The sequence below is a fragment of the Lottia gigantea genome (assembly GCF_000327385.1).
Source record: "Lottia gigantea unplaced genomic scaffold LOTGIsca_60, whole genome shotgun sequence".
Taxonomy (NCBI): Eukaryota; Metazoa; Mollusca; class Gastropoda; family Lottiidae; genus Lottia; species Lottia gigantea.
The window spans coordinates 1,614,797-1,626,205 of NW_008710050.1; the positions used below are offsets into that span (position 1 = coordinate 1,614,797).

General features: G+C 33.1%; 3 protein-coding genes across 3 annotated transcripts in view; 2 read left to right on the forward strand and 1 right to left on the reverse strand.

Moving 5' to 3' along the window:
* The window catches only part of LOTGIDRAFT_166748 (hypothetical protein), a gene marked incomplete at both ends in the record, with an annotated part of 9,314 nt that extends 5,970 nt beyond the window's left edge, over positions 1 to 3,344 (forward strand). Inside the window, 6 exons of the mRNA XM_009064157.1 lie at positions 473 to 622; positions 1,033 to 1,135; positions 1,328 to 1,529; positions 1,848 to 1,956; positions 2,497 to 2,690; positions 3,031 to 3,344. Coding sequence (XP_009062405.1) covers positions 473 to 622; positions 1,033 to 1,135; positions 1,328 to 1,529; positions 1,848 to 1,956; positions 2,497 to 2,690; positions 3,031 to 3,344 — 1,072 coding nt within the window. The remainder of the gene's footprint in view (positions 1 to 472; positions 623 to 1,032; positions 1,136 to 1,327; positions 1,530 to 1,847; positions 1,957 to 2,496; positions 2,691 to 3,030) is intronic.
* Positions 3,345 to 6,048: 2,704 nt separating this feature from the next.
* On the reverse strand, positions 6,049 to 6,879 carry LOTGIDRAFT_128006 (hypothetical protein; the record flags this gene model as incomplete). The annotated part of the gene is made up of 1 exon (XM_009064158.1): positions 6,049 to 6,879. One exon carries the CDS (start codon positions 6,877 to 6,879, stop codon positions 6,049 to 6,051), a length of 831 nt encoding a protein of 276 aa, XP_009062406.1.
* Positions 6,880 to 7,196: 317 nt separating this feature from the next.
* LOTGIDRAFT_128093 (hypothetical protein) overlaps positions 7,197 to 11,409 on the forward strand; it is a gene marked incomplete at both ends in the record, with an annotated part of 6,805 nt that continues 2,592 nt past the window's right edge. Inside the window, 6 exons of the mRNA XM_009064159.1 lie at positions 7,197 to 7,298; positions 7,840 to 7,897; positions 8,249 to 8,349; positions 8,944 to 9,023; positions 9,458 to 9,558; positions 9,837 to 9,967. Coding sequence (XP_009062407.1) covers positions 7,197 to 7,298; positions 7,840 to 7,897; positions 8,249 to 8,349; positions 8,944 to 9,023; positions 9,458 to 9,558; positions 9,837 to 9,967 — 573 coding nt within the window. The remainder of the gene's footprint in view (positions 7,299 to 7,839; positions 7,898 to 8,248; positions 8,350 to 8,943; positions 9,024 to 9,457; positions 9,559 to 9,836; positions 9,968 to 11,409) is intronic.

The window sequence follows — 11,409 nt, forward strand, 5'->3', positions numbered from 1 at the left end:
TGTGCCACGTGTGGCTCTAGTCATTTTAATTAGATTTAGACCGTCTGAATTATTTGTTTATCTTGTAAATCTCTTCAGAAGTAGGTAATTTTCTATCAAATTGATGTACATATTATATTCCAATGCTGTAATTCACAGTCCCTACTTGTGACCTAGGCCAGTGCTTCTATAAGAGAGTTTCTCTTATAAAACCTTATACCAAACTTTCGTTCCGTTTTTTATTAGCTTTTATTTTTAATATAACCATTTATGTTAGGGCTTTCTTGAACATTTGTCAATTTAATGACACTGCCAGCCAATCAAATTTTGCCCCCTCAACAAAAGATGTATTAAGAGAAGCATTAGACACTGATGAACCTTTTGTTCGTGTAACAACCTCCCATCATGATAGTTTTTAATTGTAATAAGACTTAATGATAAATATTATAATGATTAAAACCTCAAGTAAAGATTAAGGTATGATAAATTACAGATCTCTATGGCATGAATTACATGGTTTATTACGTGTTTTATGGTCTGGTAAATGGAGTCAAGTTAGTCCCCATGGTTTTCTACATACAGTATGGAACAGAATTCCCATGTTTAAAGGTTATTCTCAACATGATGCTCAAGAATTTTTATGGTAAGATGAAAGATATCTTGTTTTTTGGTGACTCAGTGAGTTAGACACCTGCTCGTTCAGAAGGTCCAGGGTTCAAACCAAGCATAAGTCGCGATAATTCCTTCGGAATTTTTCAACCCGGTTTCCTCCTATCAGTTATGCAGGTAACAGGGGCTGACAAGGAAAAAGCGTCTAGTCGTTCGTATGTGACAATAAACTGAGGCCCCGTCAGTTAGAAATCTAAAAAGAGCAGGCTAATGGCGCTGTCTTGGCAAAATTACCCTCATTGTACCCTGCGGGGGTTTTTCTGTCTTCATTAACTCACATGGTGCAGAACAGTAGGACGTAAAACTCTATTCATTTATTGATTTTGTCAATAATTTGAATGTTATGTTTTTTTCATCATTATTTATTGAATTGTTATATTACAGTGAATTATTAGATAAATTAGAAGATGAGGTACCGGAACTTCCTGAAACTAATCACCATAGCAACATATTAACTGATATCTTTCAAGGTCAACTAGTTAGCAGTGTAAGTTTCTTAATTATTAACTGAATTTACAATTACTGGAACAGCCAAACCAAACAGACAAAGCTGTTCCAATTATTGAAGATGTTCTCCAATGAATCACTGAGATCAGAGCTTTATCCCACTGCTGTAGAATATTAACAAGGATTCTGACTCTGTTTCTTGCCATTCAGAAATTATGTTTGTTATTTGTAGGTAACTTGTATGAAATGTGACCATCAATCCTCAACATACGAACCATTCTTAGATTTATCACTAGAATTTCCCGATCGTTATCAAATCACATCATCTAATAGTAATATCTCGGATACTTCCTGTCATGTGACTGAGATGTTATCAAAGTTTACCGAGATTGAAATGTTGGAGGGTGCTATTTACTCTTGTGAAAATTGTAATAGTGAGTATATACTACTTGTTTTAGAGGGGTCATTTTTGAGACTTTCTGGCCTTGTTAAATGGATTCTCATTTAAAACTGACCTTTGTATCTCAAAAGCTTTCCACAACATAGCCCTTACATCACTCTATATCTTGACCATGTGTTTTGCTTTACTTGTGTATGGAACTAACATAGTTGGTATTAAAGGAATTGCCTGTTTATAAGAAAGCAAACATAATGTTTCATTGAAGTATAAATATGAACATCAGTTGGGATCAGACTTGCTCCTACATGGGAAATGAAGTCAAGGGTATATTTTCTGTTTGTTATGTTTTCAGAAGCAAGAAAAGAAAGTAAAAGTAAACCGTCCATTCTGTGTGAAGCATGTAAACAATTACTAATCAATAAACTACCTCCAGTCCTTCGACTCCATTTAAAACGATTCAGGTCAGTTACTTCTTCAAATTATTTCATTACTATATTCTCATGCCACAGCCTGTGCTTTTGAAGGATCGCCTGGGAATCAGTATCTTTACAAGCTATTCATACCTATGATTTTTCAGATAGAAAGGTAACCTTTTAAGACCAGTTAAGAATATCAATTACCTTGGTTTTTTCTTCTAAAACATGCCAATATCAACTGTTATCAATATCTTTGACCACATAAATACACCAATTGTTTTTCTGTTATGACATATTTAAGCAATAAACTGTTACCCAACCGTTGTTCATATATACCACCATAACTGCCATAGGGTAACACTTCATTTTTTGGTTGGTGATGAGGCAACAGCGTTTATTGTGATATAAATACCACACGAATTTGTATTAGTCTAATGAAAAAAATAAAAGCTAATGTAAATATAGCCTAATACACTGTGAATATCAAAAGTTTTGCCATTGTTATAGTAACTATTAACAAATATTCTTGGTTGAGAACTAAAGTAAATCTCTTTTATTTAATAGTAATTATTTCAAATACTTCAGATGGTCAGGGCGTTATCATAGAGAGAAAATAGCAGCACATGTTAGATTTGATGAAGATTTAGACATGTCACCATATTGTTCAGACTCGGTCGGCTGGACTTCATGTACCTACCGACTGGCAGGGGTCGTAGTTCATCATGGTTGGGGCTTCGGATCAGGCCACTATACCTCATATTGTTGGAGTAATGAAGCAGGTAGAGTTTACATTCTTAATTTACAGTTACAACGAAAGGTTACAAGGGGAGAGCATGCTTGTCTGGGGTTGACAAAGTTTGTTTGTATGCACCCTAGGACGATTTCCAGTATGTTTATCATCTTTTAACTACTGAATTTTATAATATTTTGATATGATTTGACACAGAGTAATGACTTCCCTTGATATACTGAAAATTATTAACGAAGTTTATAAAGTTATTTATACATCTTGCTAGGCAACCACTTGTTATTCTTTCAGATTTATATGGATAAAATATGTCTGGTAAATATATCAAATCAAAAACCTTGTATTAAATCAACTCATTTATATTTTTTCAGATTCCTGGTTAGATTGTAATGATTCTAAAGTGGAGTTCACCACACTACAAGACGTACAGAAATCACAAGCCTATATTTTATTCTACACACAAGTTACGCAGGATATTTCAGATGAGTCCCTAGCAACACCCTTAGAAACGACGTCTGGTGAATTCTCAGACTCTGAAAGCCTTAGTGAAAATTCGTTAATGGTGGACGAAGATATAACATTCAATTTTAAGAATTCAGATTTGTTTACGGACAGTAATTCTAATGCATCTGCGACTATTTCTACGCCTCCTCGATTAAAACGTCGCCGAACAAATTCATTATGATATCGGGCTGTTGTGCAATTGTGTTGTTTGTCTGTAATCGTGTATCCTGTATCTTTATTTTAGTTTAACATATTCAAGACTGGTGCTGTAAAGATTCAATTAAGAATGTACTTGTGAAAAATTTACAAAAAGGTGCACGCCTATTTGAATAATCAGAAAATGTTCAGGGTTTGTGCTGAGAAAATTTCAGTTGAAAAATAACCATATTCTGTTGTAATTATGAAAATTTACAAAAATCTGTTCATTTGAATATTCAGAGAAAAATGTCCTTAAAACCAACAATATTGTCAAACATTTTGGATCATCGTTTGAACTTAACTAGCAAATAAAGTCGAATTAACAACCCTTGACTCACATCACACCAGATCATCACATAATAAAGGTTTGTTTTGTATTTAAGGCTGTATCTAGATTGATGCAAAAATTTCATTAACTTCGAGAATAAGAAAATACAAAACTAGATATCATTTGCTTATCTGTCAATTTTACTTTTCATTTTTAACCATTTTTCAATCCATAATTAATCAGGGTTTAAAGGTCTAAGATCGTCATGGGTTGTTATTATTTTGGGTTGTGATTCAGCTCATCTAATATATTTTATAAGTGTATCATGAAACTCATTGTAAAAGTTTTGTTCATTATCAACATCTTTCTCAATAATATATCAAGAAACCTTGAGAATAATTTGCTCAAATGACAAAATCTTGACATAGTCCTTAATTTTAATTTTTTTGTATGCATTCACTGTTTTTGATAGTCATTGTTTTACATTTTATGCAGAAATCTCATGAAAACATGTTTGTCTTTTGAAAACAATTGAGAAACATTTCATCTCATTTCCGAAGTACCGTACAGTCTGTAATCTAAAAAGATTTATACCAAGGTAGCGTACACTGTTGACAGTTATTTCAACCAATCATAGCGAGTCATGCAGAATTCGTGTCTGAATATTAACTATGAATGGGGAATGGAAACTCAAAGTAGAGCGACATGACTACTGCATCTCGCTTGTAAAAGTGATTTTGATTGACTGTAGAATGGCACATGATTTGTTTGCTTTAAATAACATGAAACATCACCAGTACACAACCTTGGTATAAATCTTGTTAGATTACAATGGAGACTGGCAAAAAAAAATAATAACAAAATGAAATTGTAATCTTATTTTAATTAGGTTGATCCAAGGATGACTTAAAACAAAAATACAAGCAGTCCACTCTCTTTACAAGATAAATAATATAAATATTAATAGAGTATAATCTTTGAATGGCATTTAGCAATTGTGAGTACGATATATAGACACAGCTTTATAGAACAACAATCACTGGTTAAAGTTTTATGCAATGGGGGAAACACGTCAAAACGTTGCATAAAACTTTAACCAGTGATTGTTGTTCCATAAAGCTGTGTCTATATATTAATAGAGTATAGCTTAATTTAAAAACTGAACTAGTTGTGATCATATTTTGGATTTTTTACCCGCACACAAATTTTTGTTCAATTCGATTTATTTTTTTCATAATAAAATTCAAATGTGAGGGTTTTCATAGAATTTTAGTTTAAGAGATATTTATTTTGTAATAAAACTTGTGCCTTGATATTCATTTACAGTATTATAAATCTTACTGAAAACAAAAAATAAAATGGAAATAAATAAATAACAAAACTAGACGTTTGCTTATTTTACACAAGTCTGTAGTCTATCAGGGTATATAGACTGTTACAAGACTTAAAAATTGATTTCAGTGATTGACAATTGAGACTACTGGAACATTAAAATTATGTTAAGGGACAGGTGTGCCATTTTATTGACCAATCATACCTTAGTCTCAGAAACTTTGGAAATTTTTTTAGCTAAGCTAATCAGTAAAAATGTTCACAGCTCACCATCGAAATTTGAGCCTTTAAATCCATGTGTCATCTTTTCTTGAGACACTACCATATATAGAAAGACATCTAGAAATGAAATGGAATGAATGGAGTTCTACGTCCTACTTTTCTGCAAGAAAGACATCTAGAGAAAACGGAAAAGATATGCCTAGTTTGAGACATTTTTAGATTTTCATACATTTCTAGAACTTCTGAAGACTATTAACATATATTCAAGACTTAAATCAACCCTCAAATTGGCATACTTTCCCTACTGAACACTTCAAGTATAGGGGTATATCAACACTTTATTTTATTCACACCCAATGTTCAAAGGTTTAAGTTAAATTTTTAAGAAAAAAAACCTCAATCAAAATTGGGTATTGATAAGATAATGTGTTTCAATATTTCTGGGCTATCATTTATTACACAATGGTGGCAAATTAGAAAAATATTTAAAGATACACCCTGACGTTAATGAACATAAATATGGTTTCAAAAAGCTAAAGGTGTAAAAGTTTTGTATACCACTAGAAAACATCTCATAATACACTCAATTCCTTCTGAAATTAAACTCAAATAACCCACAAAACCCTGTTAAAAAAAACACAAGTTAAAGAAATGCCATCTTTCTTCGATAGCAGAAATAGTCACACATGCAGATCTATTAATTACAGTCTTTCTAACAAGAGCTCTGATTGGCTGTATTTGCTAGCATACAAGCCAGTCAAATAGCTGCATTTACACAACTGAGCACAAGTGTATGTGTAAGAGTTTTCTCGGTGTCCATTATTTTTAACGAGACAATAATCAACATTATGAAGTTATCTCACTTTCAATGCATAGGGGGCGTTCTCCCAGCATTCATAGCACGATTCTGTATGACTTGACGATAGATCAGACTGACATAAATAGCCAACAATAAAATAATAAAAATATCGTCTATAAATCCTAAAATTCCAAACATGGATTCTGGAATAATGTCGAATGGTGAAATGAAATAGAGAAAGGCAGCAATACAACACATCACAATCCTAAACCGGAACATCATCAATAAACCATTCACCGTGAAAAAGTCGTTAAAAACGTGACGCAAAAGCGTAGGCAAATCATGGACATAATCCATGAATGGACGGGGTTCACCAGAAAATCGTGCATTAAATCGTCCAATTGTTCTTCTAACTTCTTCCTTCAACTGAGAGTTCGTTTCATTTTCCTCGTCTGTGAAATTAAAGAGAATGATGCTAACTTGCTGTCGACAAACAGGGCACCGAATACCTCCAATCCAGTTCCCATGTTCCCAATATGCATTAATACACATCCCGCAATAAACATGACCACAATTTGTCTCACACGCAAAAACAGCATCCCCTAAACAAATAGGACAAGTAAATTGGTTGTTAATGTCTCTCCGAGCTCTAGGGGCAGAAGGTACTCCATTACTACTGCTATCTACGTTTGCATCTGCAGTCCGTCTTAAATGTTCTCGTGTTGCAGCTACATTAATAGCGCTGTCAGGGTGGATGGGGGCAACTCCTTCGTTTTGCTTCTTCCAAATATAATACACAATGGGAATCAAAATCCCTAAAAACGCTGCCACACTGTATAAAACCTCATTTCCAATGCCCTCAATAAGGTTACTACGGCGAGCATAGTACCCTGACATGTTCTTTTTCTTGGGAATTTCACATCAAACATATAGATATTCCGAGTTAGTTTCGATTTGTAGTCCTTTCATCAATGTCAAGGCTGGTGATTCATGAAAAGTCAAGGACGAATATCAGAGTGATCAAAGGGAGAGAACTCTATTTTATGAAAATTACTCCCCTTTGCAGTTCTTTAACGTTGGAGTCGAAAATGGTCTCTTATTTTAGAACTCTTTAATGCCGAAGATTGATAAAGTCATCCATTGTAAACATGGAATAGTTGGATTAACGATTTATAAAAAGTTTGTAATTATATGGTAGGCCTAATTAAGTAAAGATGTCGAAACGTGATTATGACGAGGATGGAGATCAGAGACGAAAGAAACCTAGGCGAGATGATGAAGAGCCCCCTGATCTTCATTCCATTTTTAATGGAGAGGTAAATTCATATTAGTTTCATTACAATTCTAATCTGAATAAAGTGCCGGTAGTGTTTTGGGGGTGTATTATTAGGAAGGCAATAATGCTTCTGTAAAATCACTAAGTTTATTCAATAATTTTGGTCAATGAAGCTTTGTGGTTAAAAAAAAAAACTTCAAAAAGACAATAGCTCTTTACTCACTAAATGATTTACTACTAAGTGAAAAAGATTTCTGATTACATAGCTCATGCTTTCAAAGTTGAGCTAATCTTATTGGTGACCCTTACTTAACTCTTCAGATAATCCTATGTCCTATAGGTTGAATGACATAAAGGGGTTGTAAAGAGTTTTTCTCAAATTTTTATGTTTGATGAGGACACTGCAAAATATTTTGTGATTCATGACGTCCTTAAATTATTAAAAACTTATATTTAGTGAAATTGTATGAGCCACAGATGTCCGATTGAAAATTGGAATGGTGCAAATTGATTCTCTCAGTGTCCCTGATACACTTAAAAAATTTGGAAAACCTCTTCACAATCCCTTTACCAATTTTCAGGTTTCAAGTGTTCAGAAGTATGGTGTTTTTGTTAAAATACCTGGTCATTTTAAACAAGGTAAAGTATACAATTGTTATTCATCAATGTGTTACATGACTTGTTGTCCAAAACATCTGGCTCATCATAAATATTAGTCCTGCAAATACAGCCACATCAACTTGTCTAAGATTAAAGGTATCGTCTCAAAAGAAATCATGTCCTTGGAACTGGCTTGTGGCCTCCACAACCATACTCAGTATCTAAATTCTTTTGTCTAAACCATGTACTATGTGCTTACAAAGCCTGTGTTATTAAATGAATAAGTAAGCAAGTATTGAAAGCTAAGTGTTCAGTCTTCATTCTTAATTTTGATTGTGGTAACGTAGAAAAATAAAACAATTTGCATGACTGAGTTGGATCTTTTTGTAGGTTTAGTTCACAAGTCACAGATGTCTAAATCTAAAATTGAAGACCCGTCTGAAATGTTGTCAGTAGGAGAAAGAGTGTATTGTAAAGTTATTTCAACTGAGGTAGATATAATTAATCATCATAGATTGGTTATTATATTCTTCCAATTCTCATTGGTTAGAAGCATGTGCACGTTGAGTCTATTTAAAATTAGACCAAACTTTCGCTCTGTTTTTCATTAACATTTATTTTTAAGATAGCCATTTCAGTTAAGGTCTAACAACATTCGTCGATGTAACCTTTTGACCTAACCTGACGACGTCTGCTTTAACCAATCAAATTTCTACCCTCTCCAGCGCTGGCATTTTGTGAGGCACTGTTTATCAGGTTAGGTCAAAAGGTTAATTTGATGAATGTTCAAAAGGGCTGTAGTTAGACTTTAACTGAGGCGGCTATATTAGACATAAAAGCTCCCTCTTTCTTCATTTCGTCTGATAATACGTGTAAATTGTGTACTTTGATATTAAAGAAGTGTGTTACACCACAATATATTTCTTGTGTTTTCTGTTATATGTACACTCCGCTTCTTAATGTCGTTCAAATCTTATAAACAAATCTTATTTTGGGTAGAATTATAGTAATTACACTGTATAAATGTTTATGTTTTGCCGAATTTTACAATTTTAATTTGTTTTTAACTCCTCTCCTCTTTACAGGACAATAAAATCAGTCTGTCTATGAAGATGGTCAGTCAAACTACAGGAAATGATTTGGATCCAAATAATGTCGAATTGAGGTGAGATCTTGTGTTTTTGAACTTCTGTTTTTCAAAATATCAGTTGTTAATAGATGATGAATACATCTTGTTTGATGATTTTAGTGTTGTAATACAGTGATTTGTATAGCGTGGGTCCTGTTAGTCTGAATCGATACATCACGATACAACATGTCACTATAAGTGTATCGTATCACGTGGTCGTGTATCGATACCTGATGATAACAGGAATTCAAGACGAACGTGTTTTCACACATAACCTGTCAATAATAATTTGATAGTTATAATATTCTGTTATTATCTGAAAATATACAGTGGTAAATAATCACTGAAAGTTTTAAATTAAAGTTATACATTTTTATATTAACCCATATCATAATTCATGATACATATCGTATTGTGGCATAGTTGGCTATACCCAGCAAATGACATTTTTTTTTTATTTTAACTCTTAGTTTAGATGAAAAGAAGAGAAGACAGTTTAATAAAAGGGAAAGAGAAAAAATAGAACTTGGTGCTGTATTAAATACAACTTGTAGACGTTGTGGGGGACACGGTTAGTCTATAATTCTTTTTCAATCTCATAGACTCATAAACTTAATTCACAAAGACATTAATTAGAATTATTTTGACATTGATTGCTCAATCATCTTCACAATGTCAAGCTATAATAAACTCATCATCTAGCCACCTTTCTGTCCTTTATTTGTACACTGAGTCTTGGGCTGGAGCAGTCACTGTATCTGACAGACCATTAGAATGGTAAAAATCAAGGCTATCTATAGTTATGAGATGGAATTGTGAAACATGATAAATATTTGTGATGATTTTCAGGTCATTTTGCTCAAGATTGTTATGTTGTCAAGGGAAATAAAAGTTATGAATTGGTGCCAGAATTCGATGAAAATAAAATTATTCCTGAAAAAATACCAGAAAAATCTTCAACAGTTAAAAAGAAGAAAAAGGTAAAGTAATTGTATGAAAAAGTGACTAGTTTGCCGGAATTGTAGTCCTTTATTGATTGCATTTTCTTGAACTTTCCACCTAAAATCCTTACTATTACACTCTTTCCCCCTATAAATCCTTACTATTACACTCTTTCCCCCTATAAATCCTCACTATTACACTCTTTCCCCCTATAAATCCTTACTATTACACTATAAATCCTTACTATTACACGCTTTCCCCCTATAAATCCTTACTATTACACTCTTTCCCCCTATAAATCCTCACTATTACACTCTTTCCCCCTATAAATCCTTACTATTACCCCCTTCCCCTATAAATCCTTACTATTACCTCCCTCCCCCTATAAATCCTTACTATTACACTCTTTCCTCCTATAAATCCTTACTATTACACTCTTTCCCCCTATAAATCCTTACTATTACACTCTTTCCCCCTATAAATCCTTACTATTACACTATAAATCCTTACTATTACACTCTTTCCCCCTATAAATCCTTACTATTACACTATAAATCCTCACTATTACACTCTTTCCCCCTATAAATCCTTACTATTACACTATAAATCCTTACTATTACACTCTTTCCCCCTATAAATCCTTACTATTACACTCTTTCCCCCTATAAATCCTTACTATTACACTCTTTCCCCCTATAATTCCTTACTATTACACTCTTTCTCCCTACAGAATAAAACATCTAAAATTATTATTCTCCAAAAATTTATGCTAAACTACAAAGAGCCTCATTACCCCCAAATATTTTAAAATTACCCCTTGGGATAATTACCCCTGATATATATACTTGTGTTTGTTATATCATTGGGTGTTCAAAGAGAGTTAGCATGCCTCACATATTTATAATGCTCTCAAAATTTATTAAGTTTTTTTGGACTTTTGGATTCTAATAACTGATAGCTGACGAGTTGAGGAATAACCCTTACATCCATCTGTACAGTTCAGAAATTTCTTAAGGGCAATTTGTGACAGGATGATAAGATTATCCATAAATAATATCAGTTTAAAATACAGAAAAGTCTGCTAGTGCATTAGGAATGGTGAATAATTCTCTCTCCACTTTCAGGAAAAGAAACATAAAAAAGAGAAGAAGAAGAAAATAAAATCAACGTCAAGTTCTGACAGCAGTGATTCAGATACCAATCATAGACATGTATGATTTTATTTATTTGTTTTACTTGAGCTCTCATGCTGTCTTTATCCTCATTAGCACAGCAAGTTTTGAACTTTCCAATATCGTGTTTAATCAAAGTGGGCCAACTTCCTGAACAGGGGTGAGACATTGTCAAAATGAATATTCTACAATTTGAGAAAGACTCTCAACTCATATCCAATTAGCTAGAGCTCATTCAATGTTGCCAACACGAGTTCTTGATAAATAATCCTCATCAGGATAGCTTTATTAGAAATGGGGCTTATCTT